Genomic DNA, 17,105 nt, shown 5'->3' on the forward strand with positions numbered 1-17,105 from the left:
TGGGTTCACCAGCGCTTCTGTCGCTGCTGCTCCCTTCTGGATGGAATGGCCCTGGCAACTGGTCCTGCCACCTCCTTGCGTCTGCAGAAGCTACAAACCCCGCAGCTGACGGGGAGTGTTTTCTAGGTCAAACTTTCGGGAAAGAAGAGGCTGGCATTATAACTCTGTTCTTACCAACAGCCAAGGATTTGTCAGCGGGCAGGTGGAATTTAGGAGACTTGTTCCAAAATATGGTCCTGTGTGGAGCAAGAGACACTGAACTGATCAGTCACAGGAGGGTCGCCTGGCCTCGCTCACCGCTGGAGCGACACACAACAGGTGCTGTGTGACTTGGGTCTTGCTGTAGTTTTCAGAGTTTGGTATCTCCGTTAACGCTGGCTGCTTGTTTATTCTGGGCTCCTCCCTTCCTGGGAGGGCGTGTCACAGAATCACGACCCTTTCAGTTGTCGAGATAAGATCCTCCTGAGATACAGGCTTCCTAGCTACTCCCTGCACGTGCTGAGCCAGGACCGCAGGTGCATGTGGCTTTCCAAGCGATTGCGCACACAATCCAGCGCCTTCCACGGGTGTTTGTTTCATTTGCCAAACTCTACTAATGATCCCTAATGAGCGATGGTTCCCAGCCACCAAAGGGGGCTACTCAAGGCAAACACAAGCCAAAATGTTCAACCCTGGGGACCCACAGACCCCTACATTCATAGTTAAGTGCCCTTCCCCCTTCCCCAGACTTTCAACAGTGCCTAATTTCCTTAAAGAGCCTTTGAAAGCCCAGTCTGCAATAAGCGGGGCTGAGTTGCTGGTCCCTCCACACACAGAGCTCCGGCTGGCTTGGCGGCGTTCAGCGCTCTGCAAAGCCGGCTGCCTATACACGGCGGTGGCTTCACCCAGCCTGAGAGGTCTTGCTCTAGGCAGCTGAGTTTGAACATTTTGACGGCAGCACATGTGAACGCTGAGTTCTTTAGCTTGGTAAATAAGTAAAACTCCAGCGAAGCCACAAAACAACTGGGACAGTTTTGTCTGTATTTTTACCTGCATGGAGATCATTAGTTCCTCCTTGGGCAGACTGGAAGCTTATTGTAAAAACAGCCGACGAGATCCTTTCCTGAGTATCTGTCTGCACCAGGCTATTACTAGAGGTTTACTACAGGAGCTCACCTTTGGCTCGAGAAGCTGCGGCCTGGCCCTTTAGTGGCGATGGTCTAAGGTTCAGTTCCTGCTGATGCCCCTGGTGGCTGAGTGAGCATGTAGCCGCTGGCTTGTTACGCTGTGACCTTTGGCGGGGTTTGTGACTCGCTGCCATTTGCATGTCTAATGACCCAGCTCTGTCTGGCTATTAATAATGCTCTACCTCGGGGTTTATCTCAATGCCATCCGTTTCCTATGACTGCGAGGGCTGAGGAACTGGCTCCGGGTAGGTCGTTTGCATGTGTTTCTGCATAGATGAGGTTAGCCAGCATGCAGCTCTCACCCTGGGTTAGGAGTGTGTTGTGGGGTGTCAATGGGCTGCTGGACTTTTTCATTGGGGTTTGATTTCACGGTCTCTTCTCCATCATAGACACGCCCAGAGCTGATCGCCTGCTCAGTGTGACGTGACAGCCTCGGTCTTTAATGTGCAGTGCAAGGAGGCACCCATCAGCACAAAGCACAGCTAACCAGTGCCCCAAAAGGAAGAGAAAGTTCTGGCCAGGCTTGTCCACTGTGACTGTGAGCGGCTTCGCTCTTGGCTGTAGAAAGCAGCTTCCAAGGACGGGACAACAACCTATCAGCTTCCTTCTCCAGCTCCAGGAGCAGCAGGCTGCAAAGCCGGTCATTAGCCTCAAGCCCTTTCCTCACGGATGCTGCCGGTGAGATCACCACTGCTCTGGGGTCAGATTGGCACTGGCTGGAAACCAGAGACACATACGGGCATGCAGATACACACACATTTGTACTTGCTCACACACACGCACATACACACACACACATCCCTCTTTGCCGGTCACCTTTAAAGCGGAAGTTTTCAGAATCTTGTAGCCTGCAGCAAACACAATGTGCCGCTGGCCCTAGGACAAGGCGACCTGCAATTATCTGACACTCATGCTTTTCTCTTGTCCCTCCTGGATGCCAGATATCAAATGGGAAAGCAATAAGGACTGAGGCCCCCCCAAGCCCTGCCCACAACCCTTTCCTGCGATGCTGCACATTTCCTGTCCTGCCTCTCCCCCTCGCCATCCCATCTCCCTGTTGTCTCGCTGCCGATTCATAGTGCGAAGGAGGGGCCAGGCGAGGATGAATGGGGAGATAGGGAAAAGCCGCCCAGAGGTGGTGGGAGAGGCGCTCTGGGGCGCCTCTGGCTGGAGAAGGTTGCAGCAGAGGTTGTGGGGAAGGAGAACTCCAGGAGTGCCCCCGCAGGGTGGAAAGAGGAAGCATGCGCTATAACCAGTGTGGGAACATGCTCAGCAATGTGTTAATTGCATTACTCAGTGTACAGGCGCTGAAGCTATGCTGCACCCTTCTTTACTGCCTGTTTGGTTCGTAGATGTTTCCCCCCCGCCACTCTGTAGTGGAATAAAGCAGCATGTTCCCGGCCTGCAGCTCGGTAAGTGACGTGTGTTTCTTGTGCACTAAGCATTGACGAGCATGGCCGTTCGTAGGAAAACGGAGGCGTTTAATGCAGACAATGAGGCTGAGCAGCAACGGGGACAAACCCGGATTCGATCCCGTCCTGTGTGCAGCGGCACATGCTGCAGGGCTGGTGAAATCAGAGACGAGGGAAGGCATTCCACCCACTGAGGGCCAAGGGTCCAGAACTGAGCATAGAGAACCAATGCTTGTTGTGGGGCACAGGAGGCGTTATTCCCGAGACAAGGCTGAGCTAAAGTCCTGGGGGAGTGACACGAAGCACACCCTGGCATTTCCCACAGGCAGCCTTTGGCGCAGAGCCATATATGGTGGCCAAACATGGGTGAGGCCTGGGAAAAGCAGTAAAGGGATGTCACCAATGGCCAGGTACACCAGCCGTCCCCTCTGCGAATGGCCAGGACATTCAGGATTTCACATACAGACAGCCTTTGCCGGCCCATACATGGGAAGAATGTTTCTAATCACAGTGGATGCATATTTGAAATGGCTAGAAGTGCATGTGTGGCCTCAATGACAGCCCTTAGCCTCACACAGACCCCCAGGTTCCGCGGCACAGACAGGGCCCAGGTTTTACAAGCATGGCGTTTCAAGCCTTTCTGAGCAAAAATGGGGTTAAACCTCTTCAGACCTCCCCATATCAGCCAGCCTGCGATTGCCTCACAGAGCGCTGGGAGGATGGTTAAAGAGGGGATGAAGATGATTCATGGAACTCGGAAATGAAGCAGACCGACACTCGAACTGTGATGGGTGTGAGCCCGGCCCAGCTCTGGATGGGCAGGAAGATAAGAGATCATGTGGATCTGACCCATCCCAGCATGGAGGGAGAAGTGTTAAGGAAGCAAGCTTTCCAAAAACAAACCCAGGCCTGTCATGCTAAAGACAAAGAGTTGGGCTAACGGACCTGGTCTGTACCCAAAGTTGCAAGAGTCACCAGCCAGCTGGAATCCGGGAACTCTCCTAGAGCAAATTGGACCCTTGTCTTTTCAAGTCCAGCGAATGACAGGCAAGCACCCGAGTCTCTGCTCTTGGATGGTGACCACCTGGAGGAGCCGAGGCCAGGAACGGATGCAGTTTCGCTGGGAATGCCCGAGATGGGGGTATCTGGGGAACTGCTGGACCAGGAGACTAGGGGAAATGGGCCTCTGCCTTCCCCCCACCGCCAGAAAGAAGCACTACCCTGTGTGAGAGAGAAAAACCGCTGGTTAATTAAAAGGCTACATCTGGGCTGTACATGAAAAGGAAAGGGATGCAGTAAAGTGGTCATCAAGGTTAACCAGAGTATTATGGGTTGGAGCCATGCTCCACCCCCCCTTCCTTCCTGGTTAGTTAGTTTCTCCCGCATCTGTCTGCATTTGAATCAGGCGGCCCGGTGCCCAGCTGACGGCGCTGTCAGCAACCTGTGCTTCCCAGGCAGGGAGCCAGCAGCGCCTTTGCAAAGTGGGAGGATCCCCGGGGGAGCTCCCGGGCTGGGTCCTTATGAAAACCTGGCTCATCTCTGCAGCAGGCAGCAGCCTTGGGCCGGCTGGGCAGGGACAATAGGTCGCAATGTCACAAAGGGGCAGGGGTGTCACTAGGGGCTGCTTTAAAAAGAAAAATGAGCCGCTCCTGACTGAGCATACTCAGAAGGGCCGTGGCTTTATTAGTGATCGATGGCCCGGGGGCTTGGTCCCAGGACATGAGCAGCCTTGAACGTCAGGGGGCTCAGCCTCCAGCATCTCTCTCTGTGTCTTGCTGCAATGAACTGGCTAGTGTCTGCGCACGTACGTGGCCGTTTCGCAGCTGGATTGGAACGATTCAGCTGTGTGGCATAGGCCCTGTACTGCTTAAAGGAGATTCCGCTCTCACAGATGAGGCAGGGGCCTGTGCTTTTGGAGCAGGGGGAGCTGAGTTGTGCCCCTGCTCGGCGGCGGCATGGCACGAGACGACGCGCGGTGACACTTGGGAAGTGCTAGGCACCCATGGATTTGTTCCCGTTTTAGCCACGCCGTTTTATCAAGCGTGGTCCCCAGCCACAAGCCGTACTCCTTGCTAAGGCTCTGTGTGGGCGAGCGTCCAAGCAGCCGGCTTGGAGTTATCTCTGCAGCACACGCAGGGATGCCGTCCTTTCTGCAAACAGGAAGAGGAGGACAAAGAGGGGGGCAGTCAGTCGCTCTTTGGTTCAGAAACAGCCTAGAGATTTTGCTCAGACTTTGCACAAAACCAAACAAAATAGTCAGCTTGGGACAAAGATCCCCTCCCTTCCCCCGCCCCCCTCCCCCCCGGCTCGTTTCAGCCCAGAATCCAGGGGAGAGTGGGAAAAGATGGTTACAAAGGAAACGGTTTTGTAATTTCAATTTCCAGCAGGTGCTGCCTGGAGACCCTCCAAAGCAACGTGCTCACCAGGCAGCCCACTTCCCCAGAGCGTCCTGAGAACCAGGTGCCTCCCACTTCCCCAGAGCGTCCTGAGAACCAGGTGCCTCCCAAGTGCCAGGCTGTTAGAGGAGGCTCACGTGGAGCTACTCCGGCTCCTCACCCCAGCAACGGGTCAGTTCTGCCACCCCCCAGCCAGGCCTGGGTTCCAGGTGAGTGCTTCCCCATCACCCGTGCCAGCTCCCACAGGTAGACTCCACTTGCTCCCCCCTCTCCTTCACAGCTCTGCATCAAATGAGGAAGTGGGGAGAGGCGGGTGACAAAGGAAATCAGTTTTAGTTGCACTTTTGTCACTTGCTGCAGAAAAGCAAAGTGAGGAGAGTCAGGGTCAGAGAGCATCCATGCTCCCTGAGCCCCAGTGACAGCAGCCCAGCACACCCCCTCTGGAGAGCCCAGCCCTACCCAGCTAGGAGACTGCAGCAGGGCGACCCGGAACCACAGGCTGCAGGGAAACCATGGTAAGTGGAGCTGATCAGCTCCATGCTGCAAAGCCCAGGGCACTGCCCCTGCTCTGTCCCTGCTGGGCATCACTGCTCCATGCTCCTGCACCCACTGGGTGTAAATGCTCCCTTCCCTGCTCTGCACCCACTGGGGTCACCGCTCCCTGCCCTGCCCTGCCCCCACTGGGTGTCATGGCTCCTCTCCCTGCCTCTGCACCCACTGGGTGTCACAGCTCCTCTCCCTGCCTCTGCACCCACTGGGGTCACTGTCCCTACTGAGTGTAACTGTTTCCTTCCCTGCCCCTGCACCCAGTGAGTGTAACTTTTCCTTCCCTGCCCCTGCACCCACTGGAGTCACTGCACCCTGCCCTGCTCCACAGCACTGGGGTAACTGCACCCTGCCCTGCCCTGCACCCACTGGGTGTCACGACTCCTCTCCTTGCTTTTGCACCCAGTAGGGTCACTGCACCCTTCCCTGCCCTGGCGGGAGATGGGGTCTGCATAAACCCCTTCCTCCCCCCAGTAACACCCGGGGGCTGCCAAGTGAGCCCCTTCGGGGCAGCGGCTGAATAAGAATGCCAGGAATGAACATCCCTGCGTCTTCCAGTGCCACCCAGGGCAGGGTAGGGAAGAGTGGGGTGCTGGGGAGCCGACCGGGCTGGATGCTGACAGCAGGGGGGGACTGTGCTGCTTCCAGGCCTCACGATGGCTCGTTCCTTACCTGTGGCCATTGCTCAGCTGGATTCTCACCCTCTGCTGCCCAGGCCGGTGTCTGGCTGTGGGGAGCTGTTTGCGCTGAGTGTGAGGGTCTGAGCTGGGGCTGGGTGCTGCTGGCGATGGAGGGGTTCAGGCAGTGTGGCAAAGTTGGGTAGGGTGCTCAGGCCTGGGAGCTACCCGGCGGCTGGAATCCTGATGTGCTGGCTCCGCTTCTCAGAAGTGTTTCTGGCTTCTTCAGCTTTTCAGCAGCACGGTCACCTCCATGCAAGCAAAGAGCAAGTGCTGAAATGCTGGCAATGCAGATACCTGCGAGCCAGGCTGCCTCTGCAGAGGTGCTGCGTTGTGTTGTGCGTTGTGCACGCTAAGCAGGTGTGAGCTGTGTTGGTGTTGCAATGGGGGACCTGTCAACTCTGTAGAAATTGATGTCAGGGATTCAGGGAGAGGCCCCAGCACAGTGTCAGGGTCAAGTGCCGTGGAGGTGCCGCCTCTGGAAACTTCACAAAGCTGTTGCACTTTGCCCAGCTATTGGGTCTCGCAACACGACTGAGAGGTAGCTGCGTGTCATCCTCCCGTGATACGGATGGGAACACTAAAGCAGGGGCTGCGTAGCACCCTGCCTCTGGAAAAGCCGTGGGGTTGCTCTGGCTAATCAGCAGGACATAGCTGGCGTTGCAGCACTGTGGCCAGAAGGGCTGATGTGATCCGTGGATGCATAAACAGGGGCATTAGGAGCAGAGAGGTTGCTTTCCCTCTGCGTTGGGCACTGGTGTGATGGCTGCTGGAAGAGGGTGCCCGGTTCTGGTGCCCACAATTCAAGAAGGATGGTGATAAATGCGGGAGGGCTCAGAGAAGAGCCACGAGAATGATGAAGGGGTTAGAAAACCGGCTTGAGAGTGACAGACTCAAGGGACTCAATCTAGTCATTTTACCAGAGACGGTTGAGAGGTGGCTCGGTCACAGTCTACAGGTACCTGCATGGGGAGCCTGGGTCTTCTGATCCCCAGGCCTGCGCTTCAGCCACAAGACCATCTCTCAAGGCTCTGACCCGCCGCCCTCACCCAGGCGGCCATGGCACTTTTTGGATGAGAAGAACGTGGATAATTCCAGTCTGTTGCCCTCATGCGCTTGGGGAGTGTTAGATGCCTGGTGGCGTCGCAGGCAACAGAGAGACCGAATGGGTTGGATATGGGAGAAGGCCCCTTAGACCTGGAAGGGAAGGCATGAGAGACGCCGGGAGGAGCACAGAGGGCAGACGCTGGCCTGGAGGAGGGGAGGTCAAGGCACGTGGAACCAAGAGCTCACAAAGAACCTGGAGATAAAGGGGAGCCAGCGAGAGAGGTGGGGGCCCAAGGGGTGCTTCTTAAGGATGGGACACAGCAGCCAGCGTGAACACAGAGGGGAGAGCGCGCTCAGCGATAAGAAGCTGGGGCAGTTGCTGTCCCGCTTGGGGATTTCATAGGGCCCATCGCCATGGTACCCACGTGCCAGGGGCGGTCAGGCCTTTTCCCATCTCCACAGTCTTTGGTCCTGGTTGTCCCCGGCCTGGCGCCTCATGCTGCCGTTCACACCCCCGCAGGGAGGGCGAGGCGTGAGCAGAGCAGCGCGGGGGGGGGGGGGGGTTCTGCAGCCATGTGGCAGTGGTGTCCGTGGCGACCCAAGGCACCGGCCCGGGGGCCATCAGGCCCAAAGAATGTGGAGATGGGAAAAGGGCTACGCGGCCCCCTGGTCCACGGCGTGGGGAGCAGTGTGAGACTTGCCCCTAGAGTGAGGCCCTTGGCTTGTCTGGTTTTAAATGACCCCTCTGATGGGGCCTCCTGCACCCCACCAGCCTGGCTGGTCCCACCAGTTGGAGATACCTCCTGGTTTCCTGTTCCTGTCCCTAGTTATCCCCCCCATTTGGGCTTCTAAACAATCCCGCTCCCTTCTTGGAGCCTGCCCGAGGGCCCCTTGGGGAAGCCAGGCTGGAGCAAAGTGGCTTTTGGACAGGCCTAAGCACCCCCCCTCGTGTAGCAGCAGCCCCTGTGTCGAGTCAGCAACTGGGCCACTTCCGCAGCAGCCCTGGGGGCAGGGGACGTTCTGGGTGGAGGCTGGCCACAGGTGGACTACAGAAGGGGAAGGGCTGGCAGCGGACATGACCAAAGCCGACCTGCACCCCTATTATTCTCTGCTCCTGCAGTGGCACTATGGAAAGTAGTTCTGAGGGCTGCCCTAGCCTGTGCCAGGGGGTTCTGGAGCCCCTGAATAGGTGAGATGCCAGCTGCCTCTGTCCCAGTGTCAGCAGAGAGCTGACTCTGGCCCTTGGAGCTTGCACCTCTAGCTGTTAAATACCGACAGGGTCGTGATGGCTTGCAGTCACGCTACGGAGAAATGTTATAAAAAGAAACCTGGACGTGAGAAGCAGCTGCACCTTTTCAGAACGTGGTTACGGTCAGGCCGATACAAGCGGGACCTCCTAGCCCGAGATATCTGCTCCCTCTGGGCCTTGGAGCCGCATCTGTGTGCTGCATCCTTCCCTCCTGCCGGCTCTTGGAGAGCAAGCACCATAGCCTTGTTCCACCTCCTGCATTATCCAGGAGATCAGATCAAGTACAGCTGGCTGCCCCGCAGCTAGGACGCTCTCCCCTCCTCGCTGAGCATCTCAAGGCACTTAACAACCTGGCTCTCTCCCCCCTGCCCCGGCGAGGTGAGTCAGGGGTAAATGAGGCACAAAGCTGTTCCATGATGAGCTGAAGGCCATACAATGAGACTACAGCAGAGCCGGGAGCTGGCCATTTGACAGCCTTCTCTGTGCACTAACCTCCGGTTTACTCATCCTTCCTGTTCGTTGTACCCACGTAAGAGGCAAGCAGAACATAGCTGGATTCTCACGTCCTAAGAGCAGTTTGGTGCTGTGGCAATTGGACACACACACACTCACCTTTGCACTTGTAATTTGGATTAGTTTTGATTCCCTGGCTGGAAATGCGATATCCCCTTCTTGGTCTTTTGCACATTTCAGGGGGTTTAAGGCTCTGGTTGCAGGCTGTTTGCTCCCCTTTCGGAAGTGATGCTTTGCCCATGTTTGCACTGTGGTTTTTTCCCCTTCTTGGGCTTCACAGTTGCTTTCCTGACAGGAATTGCACTTTGAAGAAAGGCTGATATGGTGTGCAAAGTCACTGGGGAAGTTGTGCAGCCTCCGTGCTCTCTGAAACCTTTCGCCGTACAAAATATCTGTGGTTTCAGGAGGTGGTAGGTGCAAATTTAACCTCCGGTGACAGACAGTGATGAAGCACCACCTGTCAGAGTAGTGCACAAACAAGTGCCCTGCGTATCATGTCATCCTTTACACCATTGACTTAGCAGTATTTTACGCCCTCTTCGCCCTGTTGTAAATGGCCGCACAAGGTGCAGCGTAATGGGGAATCAGGCCGTAAGTTTCAGTACTAGTGTTAGCTCATTGCAACTGACAGCTAAGTCCTGCCACGAGCTGATCAGCCACTAGACGCACATCTGAAGCCTGGTCCTGGAGGAGGGTGATTGATAAATGGCTGGGAGTTAAAGCCAAACAAATTCAAATGAGAAAGAAGGCACGCTGTTTTAACAATGAGGGCGATTAACCAACGGGACAAGGGAAAGGGAGGATTCTCCATTGCTCGGTGTCTTCATATCCAGACGGGCTGCTTTGCTGGATGATATGTACAAGTCAAACACGAGTTATTGGGCTCAACACAGGGGTAACTGGGTAAAATGTAATGGCCTGTGTTATGCAGGTGGTCGGACTAGATGATCCAGTGATCCCTTCCGGCCTTCCAAAATCTGTAAATCTGATCTAAACTCATTGGGCTGGGTGTGTGTAGGGAAGTGCCTGCAGTTTGGCTGGGGCGACACTGAACATACAAACTGTATCCCAGAGTTAAGTGAGGTGGTTTCAGAGCTAAATAATAGTGGAAGACAGAGAGATTAAGAAGCAGAGGAGACAAACGAAGGGCCAAATTCTCCATTGCCTGGTACCTTGTGCTGTCATTTGCACCCGTGCAAGGTGGGTGGGAAACAACCTCTCTGAATCGTTGGTATGGCAAATCAGACTCCCTGGCTCCATGCCAAGGCTTCTCGGCTCGGGGCCTCAAAGGTATCTAGGCCCCTGACCTTCCACTGAAATCAATGGAAGTCAGCAGAGGACCGGGGCCCTCGTAACTAAAAATACCAGTGGGAGGCCAGTACAGCAAATGGGAGCCAGAGAGGAAGCGGAAACTGTTCTAATTAGACTGATGATCACAGTTATTATGGTTTATGTATTGGTATTGCAGTAGTGTCTCGGCGTTCCAGTCATGGACCTGACCCCCATTGTGCTAGGTGCTGTACAAAGAACAAAAAGACAGTCCCTGCTCCAAAGAGTTTGGTCTATGAGTCACATCCAGGGGCATCTGAAAGGCCCCCCACTGTTAAGATCGTAGAGGAAAAGGACTCTGGTGGGGCATTTTCTGCCTCCTGCCAGTGAGGGCTTAACCCCCTCTCCTCCCGGAGCTGGGGAGTGCGTGCCGCACAGAAATAATCTGAAGCACTCATTTTGAGTTCTGGGATTTTGCAAGAGGCTGGGCCTGAGGTTTGTGCTGCGGCCACAGACTGCACAAGGACTGAGGAAGGAAAAGGGGAACTGGGGGCTAAATGTTGTGAAAGCAAACTCACTGCTTGCCCCCGTCTTGGCCGATAGTTACTTAAGGCTGCCAGTAAGGAGTCGGACACCAGGTACGGGCAGCACAGGGCAGCCCAGTATGGAGTGTAGGCCCTGCCCTTTTCCCATCCCCTCTAACCATACCAGCCCCCAGACTGCCTCTCCTTCCCCCCAGCCCTCAGGCCTTCTCCCCTTCCCCCACCACACCAGTTGTCAGATCCCCAGCCCCCCACCATCTATGTCTATTACATGGGTTGGCATCCAGGAAGTCATGACCCCTCTTCCCTGCACAGGGGCCGAGCAGGTTGCCCTGCATCACCCACCCCGGCCCCTTGCCCCCAGGCCTGCCGGCTCAGGGAATGAAAGGAGAGGAACTGAACACAGACCCTCTGCACAGCAGCACAGAGCACGAGCCACCTGGCCTCCCCGACGGCACCAGCCACGATGCAGCGCTCAGGACGCCCAGCATCCCTCCGAGCCGGTGGCCAACAATTCAGGCAGGGCCTGCCCCTTGCCACCACACCATGCGGGGAGGCCGGGCTCGAACACGGCTCTGGCCTGGCACAGCAGGCCCAGGCTGGGGGAACAAGTCAGAGGTGCCGGCCCCAGCCAGGCTGGGAGCTCAGAACTGAAGCGGGCGTTCTCTGCCCAGCTCCATTCCGAGCCTGTGGGTTCCCGTTCCTCCATCTCACTCTCCTCTGGGACGCAGGGCTGGTTCTTAAGAGCTTTACCTCAGCACATGGCAATACTTGCAAGCTAAGGTGAGCCCAGTCCCCACGCTGGGGCGTGCTCAGGGCAGCTGGGGCAGGGAGCAATACGTTGACGCTCTCCGCTTACCGCAAAGAGCCCCTCTGCACCCCGGGAGGAGTCACTGTGAGGGAGAAGGCAGGGAGCACACCCCCCCCCCCACCCACTGAAGTGCGCCTAGGTCTCTTGACAGCTAGCCTTGTGATTTAAGCCCAAGACCAGCACTTCCTTCTGTCCGGTCAGAGAGCTAGATACTGTCCAGCTGTGAGCGTGGGAGTTCCCTCACCCGGCCTTTCAGTTCCTGGCTAGCGTTGAAGGACCTTCCTTGACATCACGGCTTTACTGCGAAGAATGAGTCAGACACACTAACTTGGGTTCACGGTTTTCGTTTGCAGGGGTGGGTACGTGACAGGGAGGGAATGCCGCTAGTGGGCAGCGCTGGAGACTGCGCCTCACAAGGTCCAGAATCTACTCCAGACACTGCCACTGACTTGCTGCGTGACCTTAGTTGGGTGACTTGCAGTGTGATCTCCCTGTGCCTCGGTTCCCCCACCTGTCAAAGGGGCTAACGGGGCCGCCCTGCTGCACAGGGGACCGTGGGGCCTAACTCACCCCTATTTGTAGAGTACTTTGAGCTCTTCACATGAGAGGCACTGTTGAAGTGACGTGCTGCCACGGGGACAATTCCTGCTCCAGTTGACGTCACTGGCAAAACTCCCGTTGAACTAAACAGGGCCAGGTTTTGTCCCATTGCGTCTGTTTGTTGAGGCACATTAACTCCGTCAGGGAACCAGGGAACGGTGGGAGCAGGAAGGCACACGCTGGCAAAAATGTTAGCTTGCTCAAGAAGCAGTGAACTGTCTCTAGCTAAGGGTAAGCACCAGCCATCTGGCTGGAGTTCCATAGGGCCAAGTGCCTGGCTGAAACGGATTAGAGCATAAGGGTGTATTATTGATCAAAAGCATGTTTGTGATACAGGAAATTGAATTATTTGCCTTAACCCTTCAATGCAGCTAACACCCCTGGCCAGTCTAGTCTGACCGGTACCCTGTCTCTCATAATGACCTGTGCCAGAGATCTGAGAGGAAGGCCAGAAAGCCTCATAAGGCATCTGGCCCCTTGTAAATTGCTGTGGATGAAAAAACAATCCCTTCCTGACTTTTGTCATGACCAGCTGACCATGCCCTGAAGCATGAGGCTTGATTAGCCCCTTGCTTAGTTTGCACAGCTCTAAGTGCTACTAATAGTCACAGAAAAGTCCAGCTAATAATAGCATCACAGGAAAACAGCATGATTAATCTGTACCATGATCCCATCTTCGCTGGGTTTCTTTTATAACTTCTTACTCGGCAGAGAGAGAGAAAGCGTGGGGGAGGGAGGCAGAGGAAGGAAATTAAACAAGGAACTAAAGAAAGAGGGAAGAACAGGCCGAGTTTTCAAAGGGTCCGTATGAAAATCCTGCCTACCCAGCGTCCTGTGCCTGCAGCAATCCTGCAACAGTTCCGGCTAGTAAGCCTTTCGCACCCTGGATAACCTGAGGCAGGTGGGGTTGGGTCGATACGGAATAACGGGTTTTTTTCTTTTTTTTGCATCATGCTTCCCGTTGCATGACTCAGTTTCACACCTGACATTAAAGCCCAACAGCAGGTCCTGCAGCTAATGAGAGAGATGGCCGGGGTCACCGGGGAGGCATTGTTTGGTGGCCTCCATCTGTCTCCGCTTACCCTCCTGACCTTATATGACTTTGGCCTGAGGACCGGAAGGGGGCAAACTCCTCCCCATTGACATCAGTACAGCTACAGCAGGGGTGAATTGGGCCCATGACATCTCGGACTGTGGCCTATGACTAACTCCAGCGTTCCCTCCGGACCTTTCTATCCTCGTCTAGTCTGTATAGGTTCTTATTCCGTACTCATCTTTGGAGTATCTGAGCACCTTCCAGTCGTGCATTAAGCAATGTGACCAGCATCTGCCACGTGTTGGTTGGGCGCTCATCCTTTCCCCAGAGACACATGCACAGTGGATGTCTTGTTTTTTGGTAGGGTTTAGTGTTGTTGTTTATAAATATACATGGTGCCATGTGTTTATGTTGGAGAAGGCCAGGTCAAAGCAATGCACCGTGCACTTGGAACGGGAGATGGGGCGGTTTTGTGATTGTCCTTCATTTCTGGGGGCGTTCATTCCACAGTTTCGAGCCAGTCCACAAGAAAGTTCTGTCTCCTGCACAAATCAGCTGTACCTTTATTGTAGAGAGTTCCACTGGGCCAGAGGGGTGTATTGTACCACCATTGTCAAAGACAGGTCTTCATCCTGCAGCCCTTTCAGGTTGCTTGGGCCCAAGATGTGAAGTGCTTGGAAGATAAGGATTGAGACCTTGAATTTGATTTAAAACATTGTGCGATGCCAATGCAGAAAGCGGAGGACAGGTCTGATGAACTGACGGTAGCCTGTGTTGCTGCAGCATTCGGTACTAACTGGAGTTTCCTAAATGCTGAAGGCTTCACGCCCAGGCATATTGCTTGGCTGTCATCCAGCCGAGAAGCATCTGCCAGCCCATGGGGCAGATGACACAATGGAGAAGGTACAGGAATGACAAGGACGGGAAATGGGCTGATCCGCACAAGTGGATGTAACCTCAGCTGAGAATACTTGGCACCTGCTGGTCTAGCGAGGTCTGGCTGCACAAGGGAGGTACATGTGATCTAGAGAAGGGACACAGGTAGCAGGTGTTTGGGACACACCCACTCTTATTTCCTGTATGAAATAGCTGGAAGAGGCTGGATGCTAGGGTCCAAGTCAGATTAGTATGTGGAACAATCTGAAATCCCAGGTCCAAAATCAGCTCTGTGGCTCTAGAAGAGACAGGAAAACAAAGCAAAAGAGGAAGAGAAGAAAAGGGGAAATGGAAGACCCAACTGGCTGATGGGAGAAGTGAAAGCTGGTGCTTGTGCACGTAAAGAGAAAAAAGGAAATTCTGGAACAGCAGCAACATGCAGAAGATTCACTGAGATAGGGACAGTTGGATGGGCAGGGCCTGAGCAGCTCCTGCTTTGAGTGAAACACAGTGAAATTTACTAGAGCAATGAACTGGGCTAGAAAGGAGGAGACAGGCTAGGAATGGCCAAAGCTGGGGTCAGTCTTGAAACAAAGAAGTGGTTGTACTCTCTACAGCTCCACCCACAAACCAAACTCCTTCCACATTCCAAGCACGACCCACATGTGATGCCCAAACAAGATGCTATTCACAGTGGGTTTGGCAGACCATCACACCATAACATTCTTGTATTCTTTCTTGTCTTTGACCAGGCTCTAAGTAATGAACAAAGTTGATATTTAAATGGTCATTATTATGTTTCAGAGTTAACACGCTATTAAGATAACTTCTCTCAGAGCTGTTGTTTTGGGCTGTCTGCAGACTCAGGCAGGCATTAGTTTACACTCGGGTCACTTGTGGAAGGTTTTCTTTGCAATCTTAAGGATTAGATACTTTTTTTTTTTTTAATGAAAGCTTAGCACAAAACGGCAGCCAGCAAGGGAAATTAACTTGGCAAAACTCCCAGTTCATTCTGATCCCTTTTGCATAGCCTGTAAAGTCCTAACCCCAGGCCACAGCTTCCCTCCCAACCAGCTGCCATGTGTGGACAAGGATGGACAACCGTAGGACACTTCCTCAGTGATACACTAAAAAACAGAAACAAGCCATTCCTACTCATCTGTCACGGAGAGGAAATTATTAATTATACTTATTAGGATTATTTACGTATCTGTATTGGAAGGGCACCTACAAGCCAGGGCCTCATTGTACTGAGCCCTGTACCAACAAATAACACAAAGATGGTCCCTGCCCCAAAGCGCTTCCAATCTAAGGCCCAGATGCACAACGGAATTTAGGCTCCTAACGTCTATTTCTATGACATCAGTGGGAGGGAGGAGGCGCAGACCCCTGGCTGCTATACAGAGCCACGCAGCAGTTAAGGGAGCATCCTAGAACTGTAGGGCTGGACGGGACCTTGGGAGGGTATCGAGTCCAGCCCCCTGCACTGAGGCAGGGCCCAGGAAATCTAGACCACCCCTGACGGGTTTGTCCAACCTATTCTTAAAAACCTCCAATGACGGAGACCCCACAGCCTCCCTTGGGAGCCTGGTCCAGAGCTTAACTCCCCTTAGAGTTAGAAAGTTTCACCTATCATCTAACTTAACTCTTCCTTGCTGCAGATTGAGCCCTTTACTTCTTCTCCTGCATCCCATGGTTATGGAGAACAATGGATCGCTGTCCTCTTTCGTCCTTAGCATATTTATCAGCTCCCCCCTCAGTCTTCTCTTCTCAATACTAAACATGCCTCATAGGTCAGGTTTCCTAAAACAAGCCAGAGGATGGTGGGGATTCCCTGAAGAGAGTGGCTAGAAGCCTGGGAAAGCAGGAGTTGGAAGCTCCTGGTGGGGAAAAAAAGCAGACCGGGGGGGGCCATTAGGTAGAAGTTTTGTGCAGAGGCCCTGGGTAAAGGGGGGAAACCTGCCTCAGCCCAACCCAAGAGCAAGAGGATGATCCCGCAAGGGGGGTCGGCAGGTGGAGGGGCTGGGGCATGGACCGCTGATGGAAGCCTGCTCAGAGGAACCCTGAGGCATGGGTTGTAGTAAGTGTGGTGAATGGCCAGTGCTGTGAGGGCCCTGGACCAGGGACGTGGGAATTGTGAAGCAGGGTTTATTCACTCTCGGGTGGATGGTCTGGAGAATGGGGCCTGGAATAACAGCAGAGGAACTGGTGCAACACTGGAGAACTGCTTTGGGGTTTATTAATTGTCTTATTCTGAGAGAGCTGCTGAAGCTTGGAATTATATTCACAAACTATGTCCAGGAATGGGCCTTGAACAGGACTTGGAAAAGGACATATTTCCTTTCCCAGGCAGGTGAGATGGCTGCTGATTGGGTCCAGAGGGAGAAGATGGGCAACTCAGTTGGCCCCAGGGACAAAAGGGGGAAACTGAGGCAGGATTTGTCTGTTGCACTGGGGCTAGCTGCCTGGGGATGCCCTGGTGGGGGGTGAGACCTGTTACACCATGTTTAAATCAAGAGTCATTGGCTGAGCAAGGATCCGAACTCCCCTCTCCCCCGGTTCTGACTCACGCACCCAAGTCCGATCCATCGGACCGTGCGGCTTTCTCGAAAGTATTTCCTTTGCATTGCTGCAGACAATAATTCTCTCCCCTCTCCCCACAGGGCAGTAAGGAGAGGTTTCACTGGCAGAGCCACAATGTCAAGCAGAGCGGAGTGGATGACATGGTCCTTCTGTCCAAAATCTCGGAGGATGCTATTGTGGAAAACCTTAAAAAGCGCTTCATGGATGATTACATCTTCGTATCCTTTCCAGGGGGCCGTGCTGGGGGCATCGGGGCAGGAAGCTTCTTATAGAAACCAGGACAGGCCAGATCTGTGGCAGCAGTGCTGCACCTGTGTGCCTTTCAGTGGCGTGGTTTAACCTGGGGTCTGTTCTGGCCATTCTAGTCTGTCCTTTACGTGCC

The 17,105-nt window shown here is 54.3% G+C and overlaps 1 protein-coding gene across 1 annotated transcript in view; it reads left to right on the forward strand.

Moving 5' to 3' along the window:
* Positions 1–5,342: 5,342 nt before the first annotated feature.
* MYO1F (myosin IF) overlaps positions 5,343–17,105 on the forward strand; it is a 45,338-nt gene continuing 33,575 nt past the window's right edge. Inside the window, exons 1-2 of the mRNA XM_067554416.1 lie at positions 5,343–5,489; positions 16,804–16,941. Of these exons, the coding sequence (XP_067410517.1) occupies positions 5,487–5,489; positions 16,804–16,941 (141 nt within the window). The 5' untranslated portion in view covers positions 5,343–5,486. The remainder of the gene's footprint in view (positions 5,490–16,803; positions 16,942–17,105) is intronic.

Source organism: Emydura macquarii, unplaced genomic scaffold (assembly GCF_026122565.2).
Source record: "Emydura macquarii macquarii isolate MOO-44397 ecotype Brisbane River unplaced genomic scaffold, CSIRO-AGI_Emac_v2 contig_306, whole genome shotgun sequence".
NCBI classification, from domain to species: domain Eukaryota; kingdom Metazoa; phylum Chordata; order Testudines; family Chelidae; genus Emydura; species Emydura macquarii.